The 19,090-nt window shown below is 38.7% G+C and overlaps 1 protein-coding gene across 5 annotated transcripts in view; it reads right to left on the reverse strand.

Annotated features, from left to right (window-relative positions):
• KCNIP4 (potassium voltage-gated channel interacting protein 4) overlaps positions 1–19,090 on the reverse strand; it is a 235,952-nt gene that overhangs the window by 28,280 nt on the left and 188,582 nt on the right. For all 5 annotated transcript variants that reach the window (XM_061191272.1, XM_061191273.1, XM_061191274.1 and 2 more), the window contains exon 3: positions 1,725–1,794. In XM_061191272.1, coding sequence (XP_061047255.1) covers positions 1,725–1,794 — 70 coding nt within the window. The remainder of the gene's footprint in view (positions 1–1,724; positions 1,795–19,090) is intronic.

Genomic DNA, 19,090 nt, shown 5'->3' on the forward strand with positions numbered 1-19,090 from the left:
GGTGGCCAGAGGAAGCCTCACTGAGAAGGTGGCATTTGAATAAAAGCAGAGGTGGTGAGATATTGAGATGGATATTCGGGAGAAGAGAATTCCAGGCAGAGAGAATAACGAGTGAATTCAAAGGCCCAGAGATAGGACTTCCCTGGTGGTCCAGCGGTAAGACTCCAAGCTTCCACTGCAGGGTGTGTGGGTTCAATCCCTGGGTGGGGAACTAATAAGATCCCACATGCTGTGTGGCCAAAAATAAAAAATAAAAAAATAAATAAAAAAAGAAAGGCCCAGAGGCAGCACCAGGACTGGTGCGCTGGAGGAAGGGCAAGAGGCCAGGATGTCTGGAATGAGATGAGTGAAGGGGAGGGTCGGTGAAGGACGAGGCAGAGATAGAACAGGAGACGGTGACCTTGGCTTATGCTCTGAGGGGATGGAAGATTCTGTGCAGAGCAGTGAGACGACCTGGCTTACATTTTACCAGGATTACTCTGGCTCATGTTGAGAACAGACCATGGCTGGGGAGTGGAGAAGAGGGGTGGAATCAGAGAGACTTAGTTCAGAGACCACAGCAGTTATTTTGGCATCAGATGATGGTGGATCTTTTAAGTGGAATTGAAGTGAAAAGATGACGGCAAAGAAATGGATGAATTTCTCTGTCCCTTAGTTTCCACATTTATTAGAAAGGGAGAACTGTAACTAGGGTTGTTGGGAGATGATGGGTAACACACACCAGGGCCAGGCACGTATTAGATACGTGATGAAAGGTGGCTACTTCAGCTCAGGCTCAATTTATCTGGATAGACTTTTTAAATTTCCTCCCTGTTGTTCAGCTTGTCTAATTGTGCCTACACTGTGCTTTTATAATACTATATTTTTAACCCCTATCCTCACATTTATTTTTTTATGTTGACATTGTCCATCTGCTACTCTAGACTCTAACATTCTTTGGGGCAGGTACCACATCTCACCCCTCTTACATCATCAGCACCTAATACACAGCTGGACACAGAGCAGACTGCAGGACAAGTTTGAGCTGGGCATCCTGCTGAGTGATTGAAGGAGAGACTATAAGGTCCACTGGCAAATATATCTCTTCACTCATCTCTAACAGGTATGTATTATCATTATGCGTTCCTTGTTTTCTTTCCAATTAAAATAATGTCTAGGGTGGTATTAATTTTCTTAGATGCAGGGGTAGGGGTGATAGTGGAGAGTTCCTGAAAGAGAGAGGAAGAGCAGAAAGAATATTAGATGAGGTTCCAGAAAAATCTGGGTTCTAACCTAGATCTGCCACTTAGTGGATGTGTGACTCTGAGCAAAACATTTAGCTTCTCTAAGCCCTGGATTTCAGATCCGAAAATTGAGGATAATTCCATTTGTCCTAATTTTGAGAGTTGGGAGAATGAGACGTATAATGAATGTGAAAGCTTTGTGGCATATCCAGGACTCACCCATCATAGTCAGAAAGCACCGCGCCTTTGAGAGATGTGGTATCAGGTACACAGTAATACTGCTTGCATTAAGCTAAAGAGTGAACTCTAGGACATTTGATAATTTGTAAGTAGCTCACTTTTATGATGTATTGAGAATCATATGCACTGCATACTGTGTATTAATTCTCTGACATAAAGATGAAAAATGTAGAGTCATGCCATGAAAGATTAAACCAAACTCAAGATTGCAAGCATAATTCTAACTGAGAGTAGAATTCACTGGTCCACATTTGTACTTACCTCCCTGTGGAAAGAACTGCGAGTAAATCTCTTTGAAGGTGTCTTCATTAACAACCCCGCTGGGGCATTCCTAGAGAAAGCGGTAGAGAAGCAATATGAGCAAAGTGTTCATAAAACTGATTTTTTGCCCGTTTGAAATAGAACTGTCTACCGTGCAAAGCTGCACCAAGAAAGTTCTCCATCCATCCATTATCACAAAAAGAAAAAAAGCACACTATAAACTTCTCTTTGTTCCAGTTCTCACAGACTGAAACAAAAAGTTGCTGTTGTAAAAATCTTTGCATAGTATCAGCATCAAAGCTGGTCTGACACATTAAAAAATCACTGCTGTTTCTAAGAACATGTATGTATATTATCAACGAGGTAGGAAAAAATTACTTTGTTTTTCGTATAGCAAGGACATTGCAAGATGTTTCTGATGTGGTCTTTGCTGGATCTTGGTGCTGTATCCTCTGGAGATGTGCTGGACACCCATAATCTTTAGTTCAATGAGAAAATGATGTGCTCCCTTTGGGTATAAGGTGGCCCAACAAGTCTCAAACAGAAATAGTTACTAATTTCTGTTAACAGATTGTAGGACTGAACGATAACATTGTTAGTAATAAGTAACTCTGAGTAAGGCAGGACCTGAAGATCTGTTGAATTTCTGGAGAGGAGGGTTTGAAAAGAAACAGGCCTGAACATAATGGATTCCCACCTTTGTCCCATGGTTGGAGTTATTTAAGACTAAAGGATATTGACCTTGGGAACTCCACTAATGTTGGACTACTGACTTGGTGGGACCAGAGTGTAAAGGTACCCCTCTGAGACTGGACATTTTCTGTAAAAGGAGCTGCAATCTAAAATGTTAGAAAAGATCTGCCTTGATACCAAAATGAGGACTAAGTAAGTGGACTTGAGGCTGAGGTAAGCGCAAAAACGCTTTCACTCTTTGGAGTTGCAAGAACAATCTGGTCAGGATTCTGAACTGGAGACACTCCTTGAGCAGTGGAGACTGACAATCACAAAATAATCCAACATCAAACCACATGTGGGATGTTAATCGTACACTGAAAGTGGGGAAGTGCTAAGTTCTATTCATTTCTTCTGAGTAGCTTCTTGTGAACAGGTGCATCTTACCTGAGCTCCCTTGCTTCAGTTCTCACAGGACCCCATTCTACCTGGCATCTCCAGGATTCACTGGGGGAGAATCAGGGGTGTGTTTATTTCCCTGCCTTTAGACATGAATATTCTGTATACTTTAAATTTGACACTGTTACTGGGATCTTCAAAAATCATTCGTGGTCTTTAAAGCTTTTCTTAACTCTTAAAATCATTGTCCCTTCATGAATAAACTTGATGTATTAATTTGATCTTTCTTTATTCCAATGAGCCAGCTATTCACAACTATAATGTGTTTCACATGAGGAATTTTCTGTTTTTTCCTTTGTTGGTTTGAAAGGTAGTAGCTTTGATATATAAACACAGTTTCAAATAGTAGTTTCAATGTGAACTTGTGTTTACAGAGCTTGTCAATGTGGATTTTCCCCATTCGATCATTATAATAAACCTATGACTTAGGAATCTCTATTCACTGAGGAAGAACTAGGCTATGTGGTAAAGTGCCTTGGTACTCAGCTAGCCAGTGGGAGAGCTGGAATGTGAGCTTGGAACTTTCCAGATCATCACAAGGTTTTGAATTAAATAAGCCCTGTGGAAATAATGACCCCAAGGACCTAAGAGGATTGGAGCAAAAAAAGACAGCCAAAAACAAATTAGGAAAAAAGCAAGCAAGCAAGTTATGATGGTTAATTTTACATGTCAACTTGTCTGGGCCATAATGCCCAATTATTTGGTCAAACATTATTCTGGATCTTTCTACAGGGTGTTTTTGAATGAGGTTTACATTTAAGTTGGTGGATTTTGAGTAAAAGAGAGTACCCTCCATAATATGGGTGGGCCTCACCCAATTAGTTGAAGACCTAAATAGAACAAAATGCTAATCTCTCCAGAGCAAAAGGGAATTCTCCAGCACATTGCCTTGGAAGCTAATATGCAACATTGGTTCTTCTTGGTTCTACAGCAGACTGCCTTTGGACTTGAACTGTAATTCCTTCCTGAGTCCCTGAGTCTCCAGTCTGTCTTTCTCCTCCATCAGATTTTAAGTCTTCACAATCATGTGAGACAATTGCTTAAAATAATTACTTTCTGTATGTATACACATCTATTGGTTTTTGTTTCTCTGGCGAATCCTAACTAATACATAAGCAAATGAACAATCAACAGCTACAACTCCAAAAGGAAAGAAGATGGCATGTAGAGAGCTGATCACTCAAAAGTTTTGACTAAATGACTCTGTCTAGTTGGCAGCAACAGAACCAATTTTAAAGGCAAATAAGCACTTTGTAGTTGGACCCTCTCACGCATGGAAATTGTGATTTATTGGCTATTTATCTCTGAGCCATCTGCTGGGGATGGTAAGGCAAGAACAAATAGATGGCTGTCTGCCATCAGGTGTTGAATTAGTGCAAGGTCAAAGCTGGAAACTTGCCTTGGAGTTCAAATGATTCTAGCCAGAGACAAAGATGGGAAATGAACAGACACCTGCAGTCAGCAAACTTGTCAGCTGTCTCTAATCTCTAGATGTATTTGATAGATATATCTTATAATGTGAAATGAAATTCAGAAATTGATGGTCTCATATGTGTTTGTTTTATGTTTAATCACATGTCTGTGTCAAATGAAATCCATTCTCTGCCAACTAAAAACTCCTGGTCAGGGACTTCCCTGGTGGTCCAGTGGTAAAGAATCTGCCTTCCAATACAGGGGACGTGGGTTTGATCGCTGGTTGGAGAACTAAGATCCCACATGCTGCGGAGCAACTAAGCCCACGTGCCACAACTACTGAGCTCTCACACCTCAACTAGAGAGCCTGCATGCTACAACTACAGAGCCCACATGCTCTGGAACCCGTGCACCACAACAAAGAGCCTGCGCACGCAATGAAAGATCCTGCATGCCACAACTAAGACCCGACGTAGCCATAAAAATAAATAAATAAATAAATAAAAAATAAATATTTTAAAAAAATTAAAAAGATAAAAACTCCTGGTCAAGTTTTAAGGTGGTAAGTCTCATCAAGTGAATTTGTCTTTATCCATCTTATATTTATTACATTAACTTACATCTTTAGCCCATGCATACTGTATGTTTATTATTCTAAGAACTTTTCTGGGAAACAAGGCAGCAGCAATAAACAAGTTAAATGTTGTGCCCTCATGGACCTACATCCAAATAGAACAAGAAAGGTCAGAAGCAACATAAAAGAACACACAAAAATAACAATCCATAGAATGGTGATCTTTTATTTGTTCTAAAGAGTTCTTATGGGAAAGCAATTCATTTTACTACCTTCAAGTAAAAGAAAATTAATCAGATTTTTTAAGACTCTAGTGATTTACAAAATGGTATGAATGATCTATTCTCTAACTCTTCCCTCACCAGTTTTGTGGAGTCATTTCTGCACAAAAGAGGTATCTCCACCTCTCCTTTAAGAATGAATTTGACGAGGCCCTGTGTACAGCTAGGTGTATACCATAAAAGATGTGGCTGTGTTAGGTTAACTCTTGCTGCTGTAACAAACATGCTCCCAAATATGTAACTTAAATATATATAAATTTAAAAGAATGTAGTATATTTCTTGCTTATCCAACAGTCTTGGGGGGCGGGGAACAGATCAGAGTTCTTAAGGGACAGAGGCTAATGAAAGCTTGGCCATCGTCATGTGGCATCTATGTGATCATCTCATCTGAAGGAGAAAAAGACATTGAAGAGCGAGCATGAAAGGTGTTTATGGACCAGGTCTTAAGGTGGTACATATCCTTTCCACTCTTATTTTGTTGGTGAGAAATCACTTAATATGTCCACCCCAAACCACAAGAGAAGGCTCATGTGCCCAGGAAGAAGATAAGAACACAAACTTGTTGAACTGTTAGCAGTGTCTGTCTCGGAGCCTTATTTGAAAATGCTCCAAATGTCTGTGCTCTGAAATAGTTTTCCCACTGATGCTTTATAGAACCATCATCACATCACTTAGCAATATAAATTCTTTCCATTTCCCCTGGAGTCATTTTTAAAGGATGATATTTTCAAATAAACAAGTTCAGTCAGGCCTAAATATCTAAGTATGAATTTGTTAATTAGGATTTCTTCACTCTAAGAGGAAGAACCCAAGAAGCAGTAGAATTCCCAGCTTTAGAGAGAGTGAGGAAAGCTTCACTCATATATACTTTGAGAAGTTACTATAACCTTCTATAAGCTTTATGGCTTCTATATTATATTTTCTAATGACATTTCATCTGATTATTAGCAAGTGATCATTTCATGAATATATGTTGTCTATAGAAAAAAATAAATAAAAATTACCCTTAATTATGCTACTGTAAAACTATTTTAGTCTTCTATCTAAGCATGTATTAATATGCTGTACAAATAAAATTAGAATAATGTAAGAATATAGTATTGCATCTTCTTTTTTTTTTACTGTAACAAAATATCCTGAGCATTTTCCATGTCATCATTATTAATGGACACACCTTGCTACTGTGTGCACAAAATAAGTTGAGATAAAGCAGAGATGCTCACAGACAGACAGTGGAATATTACTCAGCCATAAAAAGAAACGAAATTGAGTTATTTGTAGTGAGGTGGATGGACCTAGTGTCTGTCATACAGAGTCAAGTAAGTGAGAAAGAGAAAAGCAAATACCGTATGCTAACACATATATATGGAATCGAAAAAAAAAATGATACTGATGAACCTAGTTGCAGGGCAGGAATAAAGAGGTAGACATAGAGAATGGACTTGAGGACATGGGGTGGGAGGGGGAAGCTGGGGCGAAGTGAGGGAAGCATCGACATATATACACTACTGAATGTAAAATAGTTGGCTGGTGGAAAGCAGCAGCATAGGACAGGGAGATCGGCTCAGTGCTTTGCAATGACCTAGAGGGGTGGGATAGGGAGTGAGAGGGAGACTCAAGAGGGAGGGGATATGGGGATATATGCATGCATATGGCTGATTTGCTTTGTTGTGCAACAGAAACTGACACAGTATTGTGAAGCAATTATACTCCAATAAAGATCTATTAAAAAAAAACAACTATGGAGGCTTGATGCTGAGATGCAGAGTGTAGTTCTTGTTGGGGAAGGGGCTTGGTGGTGTCCTCTATGCTTGAGGTGTGCAGCCTCCATATCAGTTAGCTGCAAAATGAACGCTGAATGCTATTTTCACTTTTCGCCTTTTTATATAAAAGTGAAAAATCCTCTTCAGACTTCTTTTGATTAGGGAAAACAGGTACTAATATAGGTCTTTCGTAAAGAGAACTTTTGAAAAGTGGGGAATACCTGTAATCCAGTCCGATGGCTTCATTTTAAAAACAAGGAGACTGAGGCTGAGGTTACAGGAATTGCCATAAACCACACGGTGGGCTGCTGAGCCTTACCTTGTGTCTGTGTTTCCTGATGTCTAGGCTGATGTGTGGACATCGCAAACACCCTCATGTCCATACAGTAGCTGGTATCATTCTGCCAGGAAGCATTTAGAATAATCTAGTGAAATGCTTATGCTCCTGGGCTCTGGAGTGAAGTAGAAGGACTGCACTGAACCTCTGCTTAAAAGCTGCATAGCTTCAAATTGTTTCATCTAAATCCTATTGTTCTCCTCTGTAACATGGGGATAACTATTGACACCAGAGGTGTGTTATGAGAATTAGTAAGATAACGTACGTTATGTTATTATCTTAGCCCTCTTCTTTGTGCACCGTATTTGCTCATTAAATATGAGCTGTTAGTATAATGTTAATAATCTAGAATTTGGTAAGCAGAACTCCATTATACAGGGAGTCAGTGTAACCTCAACATGGCTATACCAGGGTTAAATTGTATTCATCAAAGCAGTTGAACCCAGTAGAGTACTGGTCTGATATAATGCAATGAGCCTATAAAGCAGATATGAGTTATGCCTCCTCCTCTAGTTTTATAAATTGAATCTGCTCTCTCTAATATCATCAGAGTTTACCCTCAAAGGCAGGGGAATACTGCAGTTGTAAATGACAGCTGAGAAGAATAAAGGCTACCATACTGGAAATAAATGTCAGTAGAAACCCAGGAGACTTTTTATTCATTAATTTAAAGAAAATTTTTCCCTACTAATGCTTAGATGAGTGCATTAGAAATACAGTAGTCCATGAAAAGTGTTGGGAATGGTGCTTTGAAGGGAGATCCACGTATGCATAGGAAATTGCTAAAGAAATTATTTTCCGAGGTGCATTGTGAGTTCCTATACTTTTACCTCTTAAGAAAGTCTTTCAGCATTTCCTTGAAAGTTGTCAGAACTCTGGTGGAATGCTCTAGAAATGGTTACAGTGATATGCAAATCAGATGTATTTTCATGCTAATATTTGTCCACTCCACTGGCTGAAATCTCCTTTTCCCATAAATGATTGTGTTCTGGTGTATACCATCTCCTCAGGTTCAGAACAATTATTAAACATTTAGAGATACCTCTTCAGGAATCAAAAAAAAAAAAAGGAATTATGGTACAAAAATATCATGGGGAAAAAGTAAAAGTCCTTGTGAAATAAATAACTCCTTGGGAACCCTTTTATGATATCTAAAATGTCACATCTTTTAAGCATCTATGTTTTTCATCAATTCTCACACCTACTCCTGTTGCCAAGGAAGGCATACATGACAATGGTTGTGAGGTGCTTAAGTTGAAAACCTAAGAAATGTACCCACGGAAATGTAATGACATCCATGTTTCATCCAGAGACTGTTTTTTCAGTTATTCTTTCTGACAAAGGAAGTAGACTGACACCTCTTTGATAAGTAGCACAGCAGACTGTGGGCGGAACACAAAGACTGGACACTGGGCACTCAGACCAGAGAAGAAAACGAGGGAGACTCACATCACTCCCCAAATAAGAAGAGCATCCATTCTTCTGGCAAAAATAGATGGCAGGTAAGTTGGCCATCTTAGAGGAAGTTACCTTCTTAAGCAGTACAATTGTTACAGACCACACTTAAAGCGAGCCGGGTACGAGTTCATAAGCAGAGACCAGAAAGCATCTTGGACACTTAGAAGAACATGCAGCAATAACCCATGAGATACACCGCAAGGGAACCTGATGAATTGGACAAGACAAGAAGAGGATTTCAGGTGTGTGTCTTTAGGGTTTTTTATCAATTTATTTTTTATCAACAAATTCTTCCTGCTTCCAAACCCATGGGAAAATTGTATTTCATGGGTCCTTAATGGTTTGCTGGAACCATGTGTCAAACTGCCCAATGAATGGAAAGTAGAAGGGACACTGTAATATTGTGATTTATAATAAGAAATATATGTTTGGTCTGAGTCCCCATTTCTAGCACAGCGCTCCTAAAACCATGAGAGAGATAAAGTTATCTCTTGTTATGTTTATGAGGTGACTTTTGGACCCCACCCAAGGATGGAGCTGGTTGCCAGAGGAGCCAACCAGGTGATTAGAGCCTTGGAACTTTCAGTCCCACCCCCCCTGACCTCCAGGAAGGGGAAAGGGTCTGGGGATTGCATTCAATCACCAATGGCTAATGATTTAATCAACCATGTTTATGCCATGAAACCTCCCAAAACCCCCAAAGGACAAGTTCAGAGAGTTTCCGGGTTGGTGAACACATTGAGTTGGCGAGAGTGGCATGCTCGAAGACATGTTTGAAATTCATCTGAGAACTTAATTGTTTGTGTAATATATGTATATATTTGTTTATACTTAAGTAAATTTAATCATAAGCTATTAAGTTCTTATCTTGAGTATGAATCCAACTGTTTATTACTTACTTACTACTTTACAAAGTCATAACTTAAAACTACTTTCAAATTACCACATGGACTCCATCTAATTATTATAGTTAAGATTCTGGTGTCTGGAGTGCCCCCAGATCAGATAAAAAGTCTCTTTATGGGAGGATGCTTGAACAAGTTGTATTTTTGTCTGACTGTGTTTTATGCTGCAGATGAATCATAATTGTTTGTATATATTTAACATTTGAGAAAGTGGCTTTTATTTTCTTAGTTTTCAAGATGTGAACATATCAAGCTGAGTTATAGTATAATTATTTCATAGCCAAGACAACTTTTTATCCTTTAAGATTTAAAAAAATATTTCCCATTACTTAGTTGATTAAATTGTGAAAACAAAACACCCCACCACCTCCAGCAAGGATGACTTTCGAAAGATAGATGAAGTGAATTCGTTGATACAACAAAGATGATGGATGGAGACTTTCATTCTCAGAGACGTATCATCGGGAAGCATGACTGTCTTCACATATTATTCCACCCTGTTTAATATGTAATCCAATTGGAAAAGCATAGGTTCTTTTAAATTAAATTTCCATTCTCCACTTCCCTCGTTTGAAACTGGGGTTGCTCTGGAAAGTCACTCTCCTAGTAGCATGACAATTTAAAGATGACTTGGTATTCTACAGTTGCAGGAGAATTTTCAAAATTTACATGGTGCAATGCCATGAACTGTACTGCTCTTATCACTAGATTCTGTTTGTGGACTTCTCTTCTCCCTTTAGGCTTGGTAAATACCTTGAAGGCAGGGACTGATCTTTTATAGAGCCCAGCAGTGTTCACAGCAGAGTATTAAAAATGTTTATCTTGAATGGATAAATACAGAAACGATTCTTAGCTTTTAAGAAATTAGAAAATAAACTTGATCTGGCAGTTTCCTTTAAAACTTGTGTGCAAGTTTTTAGAACTCCTTGCACTCCCAAACAATTTTTTTTCTCTGTAATTCTTCTGTTCTCTTCTATCCAGTTGTGCTGAGGGAAAATTTTTGATGCCTTGTGCTGTACTATTCAAGGTCACCACTTTGTCTTAAATACATCTCTGTCCCTGGACTTTTGAGGTCAAAATCTTGGTTCCACTTCCCAATCCTCATGACTGCTTATCATAAATATAATCACAGAAATTAAGGGGAGATCACCAGGGTCAAGAGAAAACACTTCTTAGTTCAACACAAATTTTAAAAACCTTACCGTATTCAACATTTGGGCTGTTAAAAACTCATTTCAGAATGATAAGATTAGCCCTTCAGTTTTCAGAGCATACAACCTGATCACTAAGAACTAAAACTAGCTTTAAATTTTTGTTCCACATTCCCAGGTGTTTGAACGCTTAGCAAGTCATTCATTCTCTCTTAGTCTGTTTCCTCATCTGTAAAATAACCTCTAAGAAATACTGACATCACAGGGAAATAAAACAAATGAAAATTAAAATAGATAATGAAAAAGGAAAAAAATTAAAAAACTGGATACAACCAACACATTAGATATTTTGCTGCTTCCAAAATTTGCATTAAGAACCTTCTGTATTCCCTGAATATACTCCTTGGGGCCAAAATGAGGCCAAAGTGGTTAAATATGAATTTCAGATTGGAAAAAAAAGGGGGAGAAAGACTTTCCTACTTAATATTGGAAAAGAGATGAGTGCTGGGTGATAATCAAGATTCGACTCAGCTGCTAAAGTGTGGAGATGTAGGCACCTCCTCAGCCCCACGAGGCCCCACTGTCACCCAGGATGAAGGAGAAATATAAGGTACAAGGCACATTTTCTCCTCATCTCCAGCTCTATTCTCTAACTGTGTGGAAGAGGGAAATACCACGTGAGATTTACAGCCAAAACAAAAAACCCAAAACACCAAAAAATAGGCTCCAGTTTCAGCTATACTAACAAAGAAGTCATTGAAATGTCCCAGGATTCTGAGTCTCAGTCTATAAAATGTGAAAAGTAACAGCATTTTATAGTGAAGAAATGGTAACTCATTGACATTATGTATATAAAGATCCTAGTACTATTCTAAGAATTACACATTAATTAGACATTAACATTCTCTTTTCAAGTCACTTATGTTGATTCTGCAAAATGAAATTGCCCATATTTTGCAGGAAAATGCTTCCCAGGATCTGGCCCAAGTCCTGAGCCTTTATTGGAATGCATGTAGAGTTATTTGATTCAAAGAGTATTCAAAAAAGGATTTTCCCAACTTTATGCAAAAAGAGGGTTCAATTGGTCCACTCATTGTGTTGCTTACAACATGATTAAATTCTACAGGTACTCAAAATCGTTTGAGGAAAAAAAAGACAAAAATGCCCAGAGAGCAGGTCTGTGTACAGTTTTCAATTGCTGTACAACAATACCACAAACTTGGTGACTTAAAACAACACAAGCTTATTACCTCACAGTTCTGTGGGGAAAGAGTCTGTCATGGCTTGACTGTGTTCTCCACTCAGGGTCTCACACACAAAATGTCGGCTGACTCTGGTTCTCACCTGGACTTTGTAAACCTTTTCCAAGCTCATTCAGATCTTTGGCAGAATTCAGTTCCTTTTGGTCGTAGGACTGAGTTCCCTGTTACCTTGCAGGCTATTAGCCAGTGGCCTCTGTCAGCATTCTTTTCACATAAGTTCCTCCATCTTCAAATCAGCAAAGGTGTATTGAGTCCCTCTTACCCACTGATTCTCTCTACTTCCCTTATCATTTAAAGGGCTCATGTGAATAGATCAGACTCATAAGGGTCTCTCTATTTTAAGTTCAACTGATTTGGGACTTCAATTACATCTGCAAAATTTCTCCACAGCAATACTTGGATTAATGTTTAGCTGAATAACCGGGAGACAGGAGTCTTGGGTGGGTCATCTTAGCTATCTGCCTACCACATCTGCTTTGTCTCAGTATGGGCTAACTTTGGTTTTTATAGCAGTTTCTGTTTAACAGTCTTTTCTATAGTTACATTTACAGTATATCAAACAATAGAAACTCTTCAGACTTGTACAAATACTGTACTATTTTCACCACAACTAGCAACTATACTACTTGCAGTCCTAGTTTAACCAGGTTTGGAAGGAATATATCCTGTCAAGGCTGTGCTCAGCCGTGTACAGGACCAGCTGAGACTGCAAAATTGAATATTATTTTTATGAATGCTATGAACAGTATTCCATATGCGGAGGTGTGCCCTGTCCTTATTTATTTCTGCTCTATATCACCAAGATCATTATGCAGATTTTATGAATTGATTAGCTCACTTTCAAATTGGCATGCCATCAGCCTAATGATATTGAAAAAAAACCCTCAACAAAAAAATCTACTTAAAATATCATGTAATTTTTCAATCAGAAAGAATAAAACACTAAGATGATATTCATGTACATGTACAGACATAAACACAATTGTAAGAGAATCTATTTTCTGGAGCTTTGCAATAACCGTATACTCTTTCAGTCTAATTTTCCCCACCTACCAAATAGGCTGGATTCTGGCTCTTTGATGACTTCATTGTGTCTGTTGTCTCTTGACTTCTTATGTGAGAATATATATTTTCCTCATTCTGTAAGCTGTTTTTATTTATTGGTTTTCAGTTCTTTGCAGTCAGAGACACTTTAACATAAGCAATAACCTTTTGTCATTTTATTACATCTCTCTACAGAATGGGGAAATGAAAACGAGTTCTCTTTATTGGTTGCTGACAAATTTAGTGGAAGTTCTACCGGACCCAGAAGAATAAGCTAGAGATTACAGTGATATGTGTGTGTATGGAGTTGATTTGATTTGTCTAGGTCCAGATATTTGAAAAACCCATTCTAAGGTATACCCAAAGAAGCTGTGAAGGAGTGTAGAGGTTGGAGGATTAACAGAAGTAATGTTTAATGTTCACCTGTGGTCTGCTGGGCACTGAGCCTGATGGTGTAGGCGATATATGTTATCATTAAATTCTCATAACAAGGGGCTTCCCTGGTGGTGCAGTGGTTGAGAATCCACCTGCCAATGCAGGGGACACGGGTTCGAGCCCTGGTCTGGGAAGATCCCACATGCCACGGAGCAACTGGGCCCGTGAGCCACAACTACTGAGCCTGCGCGTCCGGAGCCTGTGCTCTGCAACAAGAGAGGCCGCCATAGTGAGAGGCCCGCGCACTGCAATGAAGAGTGGCCCCCGCTCGCCGCAACTAGAGAAAGCCCTGGCACAGAAACGAAGACCCAACACAGCCAAAAATAAAAAAATAAATTTATTAAAAAAAAAAAATTCTCATAACAAGTAAAGGAGGTAGATATTTTCTCACATGGTATATAAGAAATGAGCTCAGAGGAGTTTAAGAAACTTCCCCAAGATCAGACAGATATTATGCAGTAGGAGAGATTTGAACCTGAGTTTGACTATAAAGTCTTTATACCTTACAAACCTGCCTCTGTGAAAAGCAAGTGTAACTATAGAAAAGAAAAATAAACTAATAGAGAACTAATTATCCCAATAGTTTTCATCCCTATTAATTCACCAAAAAATCATTAATCGATGATTCAACAAATATTCCTAAACCGCCAAGCACAGTCCCCACCCATTTGGAGTTTACAGTCCATCAGGGAGAAGGGTATTATTCAAATATTCACACAAATACATATCATATTAAAACCCATGGGGGCAAAGAAGCATGAAAAATCAAACTGCTTTTCATAAACGAATTCAAATGTCACAGGTGAGGAGATGTAGGGCAGCAGTTCAAGTCCTCTGGTCATTGGCTTTCGTGAGGGAGGGGGAAGACGTGGTCAATCCAGCTCTAAACACATTTTATTACAGATTTATTTACCTCTACTTTCTTATTATCAGTTCTGAGAAAGGAATGCTCTGTCCCTCTCTCACATAGTTGACTCTCATCAAGTTACAATTTCAGGAGCAGCCCTGAGTCTCTGAAGCTTAGCTATAAGTCAAAGGAATGTTTAGTCTCTTTAATTAAGTTCCCTTTGTTGCAAATACTAGAGAAGTTTCTACCCACTACCTTCTGGTGATTCTTCAGAGGTTCTCCTCTAAAGGGGACAACAATAGCCAGACATGGAAGCAAGGTAAATGTCCATTGACAGATTAATGGATAAAGAAGATGTAGTACATATATATAATGGAATACTACTCAGCCATAAAAAAGAATGAAATAATGCCATTTTCGGCAACATGGATGGACCTGGAGATTATCATACTAAGTGAAGTAAGTCAGACAGAGAAAGACAAATATCATGATATCGCTTATATGCGGAATCTAAAAAAAAATGATACAAATGAACTTATTTACAAAACAGAAACAGGCTCACAGACTTAGAGAACAAATTCATGGTCACCAGGGGGGAAGGGTGGGGGCAAAGATAGATTGGGAGTTCGGGACTGACACATACACACTGCTATCTTTAAAATAGATACCAACAAGGGCCTACTGTCCTTGTCCTTGTCCTAGCACAGGGAACTCCGCTCAATATTCTGTAATAACCTAAATGGAAAAAGAATTTGAAAAAGAATAGATACATGTGTATGTATAACTGAATCACTTTGCTGTACACCCGAAACCAACACAACATTGTTAATCAACAATACTCCAATATAAAATAAAAAATTAAAAGAGAAGGGGGGGGCAATTAGCCAGGGTCACAAAAGCTGCCTGAGAGGACAGTGTGTCTTGACTCGCACTGTTTCCAGGCTCCCAAGGCGGCGGAGTGGCCCCAGAGACCTCGGCCTGCTTACTGTCAGTCGTAGAGCACATCACATGGCCCTCTGGAGCTCGGGGGACCCGCGGGATGCGCGGCTCATTCTCTGATTGTTTCATTACAGTGTTGAGGCACAAGGGGGCAGCAGTGTCCTCCACGATCGCTAGAAATTCCATTTCTAGTTCATACACTTCGGCTGTTCTTTCCCTAAGGTTGGGGCAAGTTCGAGTAGATTTCTCTCCAGAAAGATATTTTCTCTTTATGAAACATGGCAGGGGAGCTCTTGTTCCCAAATTAGGTAGAAACAAAATTAACTATTTCAGGGAAAGGGACCCAGAGACTGTCTCCTTTCTGGATATTATAGTTGGAGTAAGTCAGCCTAAAACTGCAATCTCTTTTTAAGCAGTTGGGCGGCCCTTAATTTTAGTCACCAAAAATCTGTAGGTTGTAGGTCTAAGGAAACAAGTAAACAAACAAGACAGCCACAAAAATTCTAAAGTTTGAGTCTGAAAATCTTATAAATTTGCTTCTAAGTGCATGTGGGCTCTGCTTGTTTGGTTATTTATTGGGGAAAGTTTTAAATCCTCCATAAAACAAATAATGATAATACCTATCTTGGGGTTATTATAAGGCTTAACAAAGATAACCCATATATAGTGTTTAGCGTGATACTTGGCATTAACTATGACAGGGATTATTTCTAGAATGGTGGGGATATTCATTATGAATCTTTTTAGGTTTTGTTGTTTTTTTCACTTTATCAAGGATATTAAATTTATCTTTATTAAATGCCATCTGCTTATTCATCTCAAAGGGTTTTTTATAATCCCAAACCAATCTTCCATTTTCTTAGTTGCTCTAGGATATAGCTTTTGGAATTTGATGTCCCTGGCTTAAAATCCACTCATATCACTTACTAGTTGTGGGACTTTGAATAAATTACTTAACTTCTGTGATCCTGAGTTTTCCCATCATTCATTTATTCATCACATATTTTTGAAAATATAGTATATGTCAGAGAGTGTAATAAGTGCTGGGGATAAAATAATCAACAAGACAGATGAAGCCCCCCCATGGGGAGCTTAGAGGCTTATCAGAGAAGGTACACATAAAACAAAGAGCTGCACAGATAATCATTTAGGGTTGTGATAAATGCTACCAAGGAAGTACAGGAGACCTACCTGAGGAAGTCCCACTTAAATGACTTTCACACAGAGACCTGAAGGATGAGTAGAAGTTAGCAAGAGCCGGGGTAGAAGCCAAGGGCGGGTACATAGCTGGGATTTGTTCAAGGACTAAAGTGATGACAAATGTGCCAGAAGTGATAGTCTCAGAAAAAGTTAGTTCAAGGCCTGCTAGATGGGTTAAGGATCTAGGTCTTTACCAGTCATATGATGGGGATAATATACCTGCTTTACAGGGCTCTGGAGAGAATTAACATAATTTACATAAAGTGCCCAGCAAAAGTCCCAATCATATTATACATAATCAATATGGCCATTTTCTTTTTGTTCTACCAGGGCTGAATTTCTAACTCTGATATAGTATTTTTTCAACACATAATTATTTAGCATCTACTCTGTACCAGGCTCTTTGCTGCAAGCTGAACAAACAGAAGGGGAAAAAGAGACATGGTCTTGCCCTTGCCTTGATCAATCTTTCCACTGATCAGCTATTATGTTCTTTGCATTGTGTAAATTTATTTCAGCTGAATAAGAGTTTCAGCATAGCTGAGACATGAAATCTCTTGCTCCCATCTCCCAGTACAGAAAAAAATCAAACACACAGAATAAATTCACATTACTGTGGATTACAATGTAAATAACTCAGGATTATATAATTTGTAAGTAGGCGTTACTTCTGCATCTTTCTTTGCTTTAGCTAATGATTAATAATAATGATGATGCTGATTTCTACAGTGCATACCTGTACATGGTGCAGTTGATTAGGCTGGATCTCTATACTGTTGAAAGGGCTAATAAGGTCTCCATGATATTATCTGAGGCACTAGCATCTAAGGCACTGGAGGGTTAGAAGACTGGCAAGCTATTAGATGTAGCTAATGCCTGTGTGGATATGTTTACCCCAAAACCGAAGTAGTCTAACTCTTATTCTTCTCTGCTTACCTGTTTTAATACATTAAATAGTGCATATTTATTTATTTATTTAACACATGAAAATCTTGACTTCTCAAAAATATTCCAGGCATAGAAAAGAACCATCAAATCACAAAACACTACTATGTTTACTCTTCATTTATATCTGCACTTTTTCATTTTTAGAGCTCATAGATATTCAAGACATTTATTTGTAAGTATGGTGAAGGCATTATTCCCATCAGCAAGAGATCCTCTTCAAAATTCATGCTATATAAGTTTGTGATAATCTGTACTCTCTTTAGTGAGGCATAAAGCTACAGGCTTTATGTTCTTGCCACATACTGAAGGAAAAACAATGCATGTTTTCCTCAGTACTTCACAGATATTTTCATTCTCTGGTTCATCCGCTGTTAATCTTAGTGCTTCCCAGAAAGAGATTAATGTTTGGATTTAATTATGGTAGCTTTGCCTCATGTTTTCTCTGTTTTTGTTATTTTTGTTGGGAGATGAGGAGTCTTGAATTGTTTGGTCCCTATACAATCTTCTGAAAATATTCCAGAAATCTTTTGCATTTTTTAAGGGTGAAAGAGACTTGAATAGGTTTAGAGGATATAGGGAAGGAGCCAGGAGAGAGAGGATGGGGAGAAATTACAGATATAGGTAAAGAGGGAGCAAGATGTCAGAGGGAATGGGATTAAGAACACAGGGGAAATTGAACAACCTTTTCTTTTATACTGGAAAGAATAAATCAGTAAATAAATCTGAATCAAGTGCCAACTACACTTTAGACCTTGATCTAGGAATTGAGGATGTGGTGGTGATTGATGAAGATAGACAAAATCCCTCTGTTTATAACTCTCTGTGGGAGCAAAGATGTTTCTGCGTATGCATTTATTGATGGAATCAGGAGAGCTTTGCAGGATGTATAGTTCTAACTGAAGTTAAGGGTAGAGGAAGAGATATTTGATCATGGAAAAGTAATGAGACTGTCAACTTGTGTGTGAACATTGTAAATAAATAGTGACTGTTAGGTAAGTAGTAGAAGAGTGAAGAGAGAAGACTATTGGCTGAGTTGGATTTTTGCCACGTGGGTATTGTGATAGGCAAAAAAATGTCCACCCCCCCAAAGACATTCACACCCTAATCCCTGGAAACTGTGAATATTACCTTATATTTTGCAGGTGTGGTTAATTTAAGCATCTTGAGATAGAGAGATTATCCTGGATTATCGAGGTGGGCCCTAAATGCCATTACAAGTGTCTTTGTAAAAGAGAGGCAGAGAAATTTGACACACACGTAGAGGAGGCGGCAATGTGAAAATGAAGCTGAGAGAGTTTTGAAGATGCTGGTCTTAAAAATTGGGTGATGCAGTCCCAAGCCAAGGTATGCTGTCACCCACCAGAAACTGGAAGAGGCAAGCATTATATCTTCTCCCAGAGCCTCTGGAGAGAGCATAGCCCTGCCAACACCACGATTTTGGCTCAGTGTTACTGATTTCAAACTGCTGGCCTCAGACTGTGAGAGAAAAATGTCTGTTGTTAGCCACCCATTTTGTGGTATTTTGTTACAGCAGCCCTAGGAAATTGATACAAGCATGATCATACAACAAGAGTAAGGGAGTAAGGATGCTCAAGAGGTGTATTGAGTGATCCAAGCTATACAAGTCCAGAGGAATATGAAACTGGGGAGACAAAGGAAGGGCTGGTGGTAATAAAG

Source organism: Eubalaena glacialis, chromosome 5 (assembly GCF_028564815.1).
Source record: "Eubalaena glacialis isolate mEubGla1 chromosome 5, mEubGla1.1.hap2.+ XY, whole genome shotgun sequence".
Lineage (NCBI taxonomy): Eukaryota > Metazoa > Chordata > Mammalia > Artiodactyla > Balaenidae > Eubalaena > Eubalaena glacialis.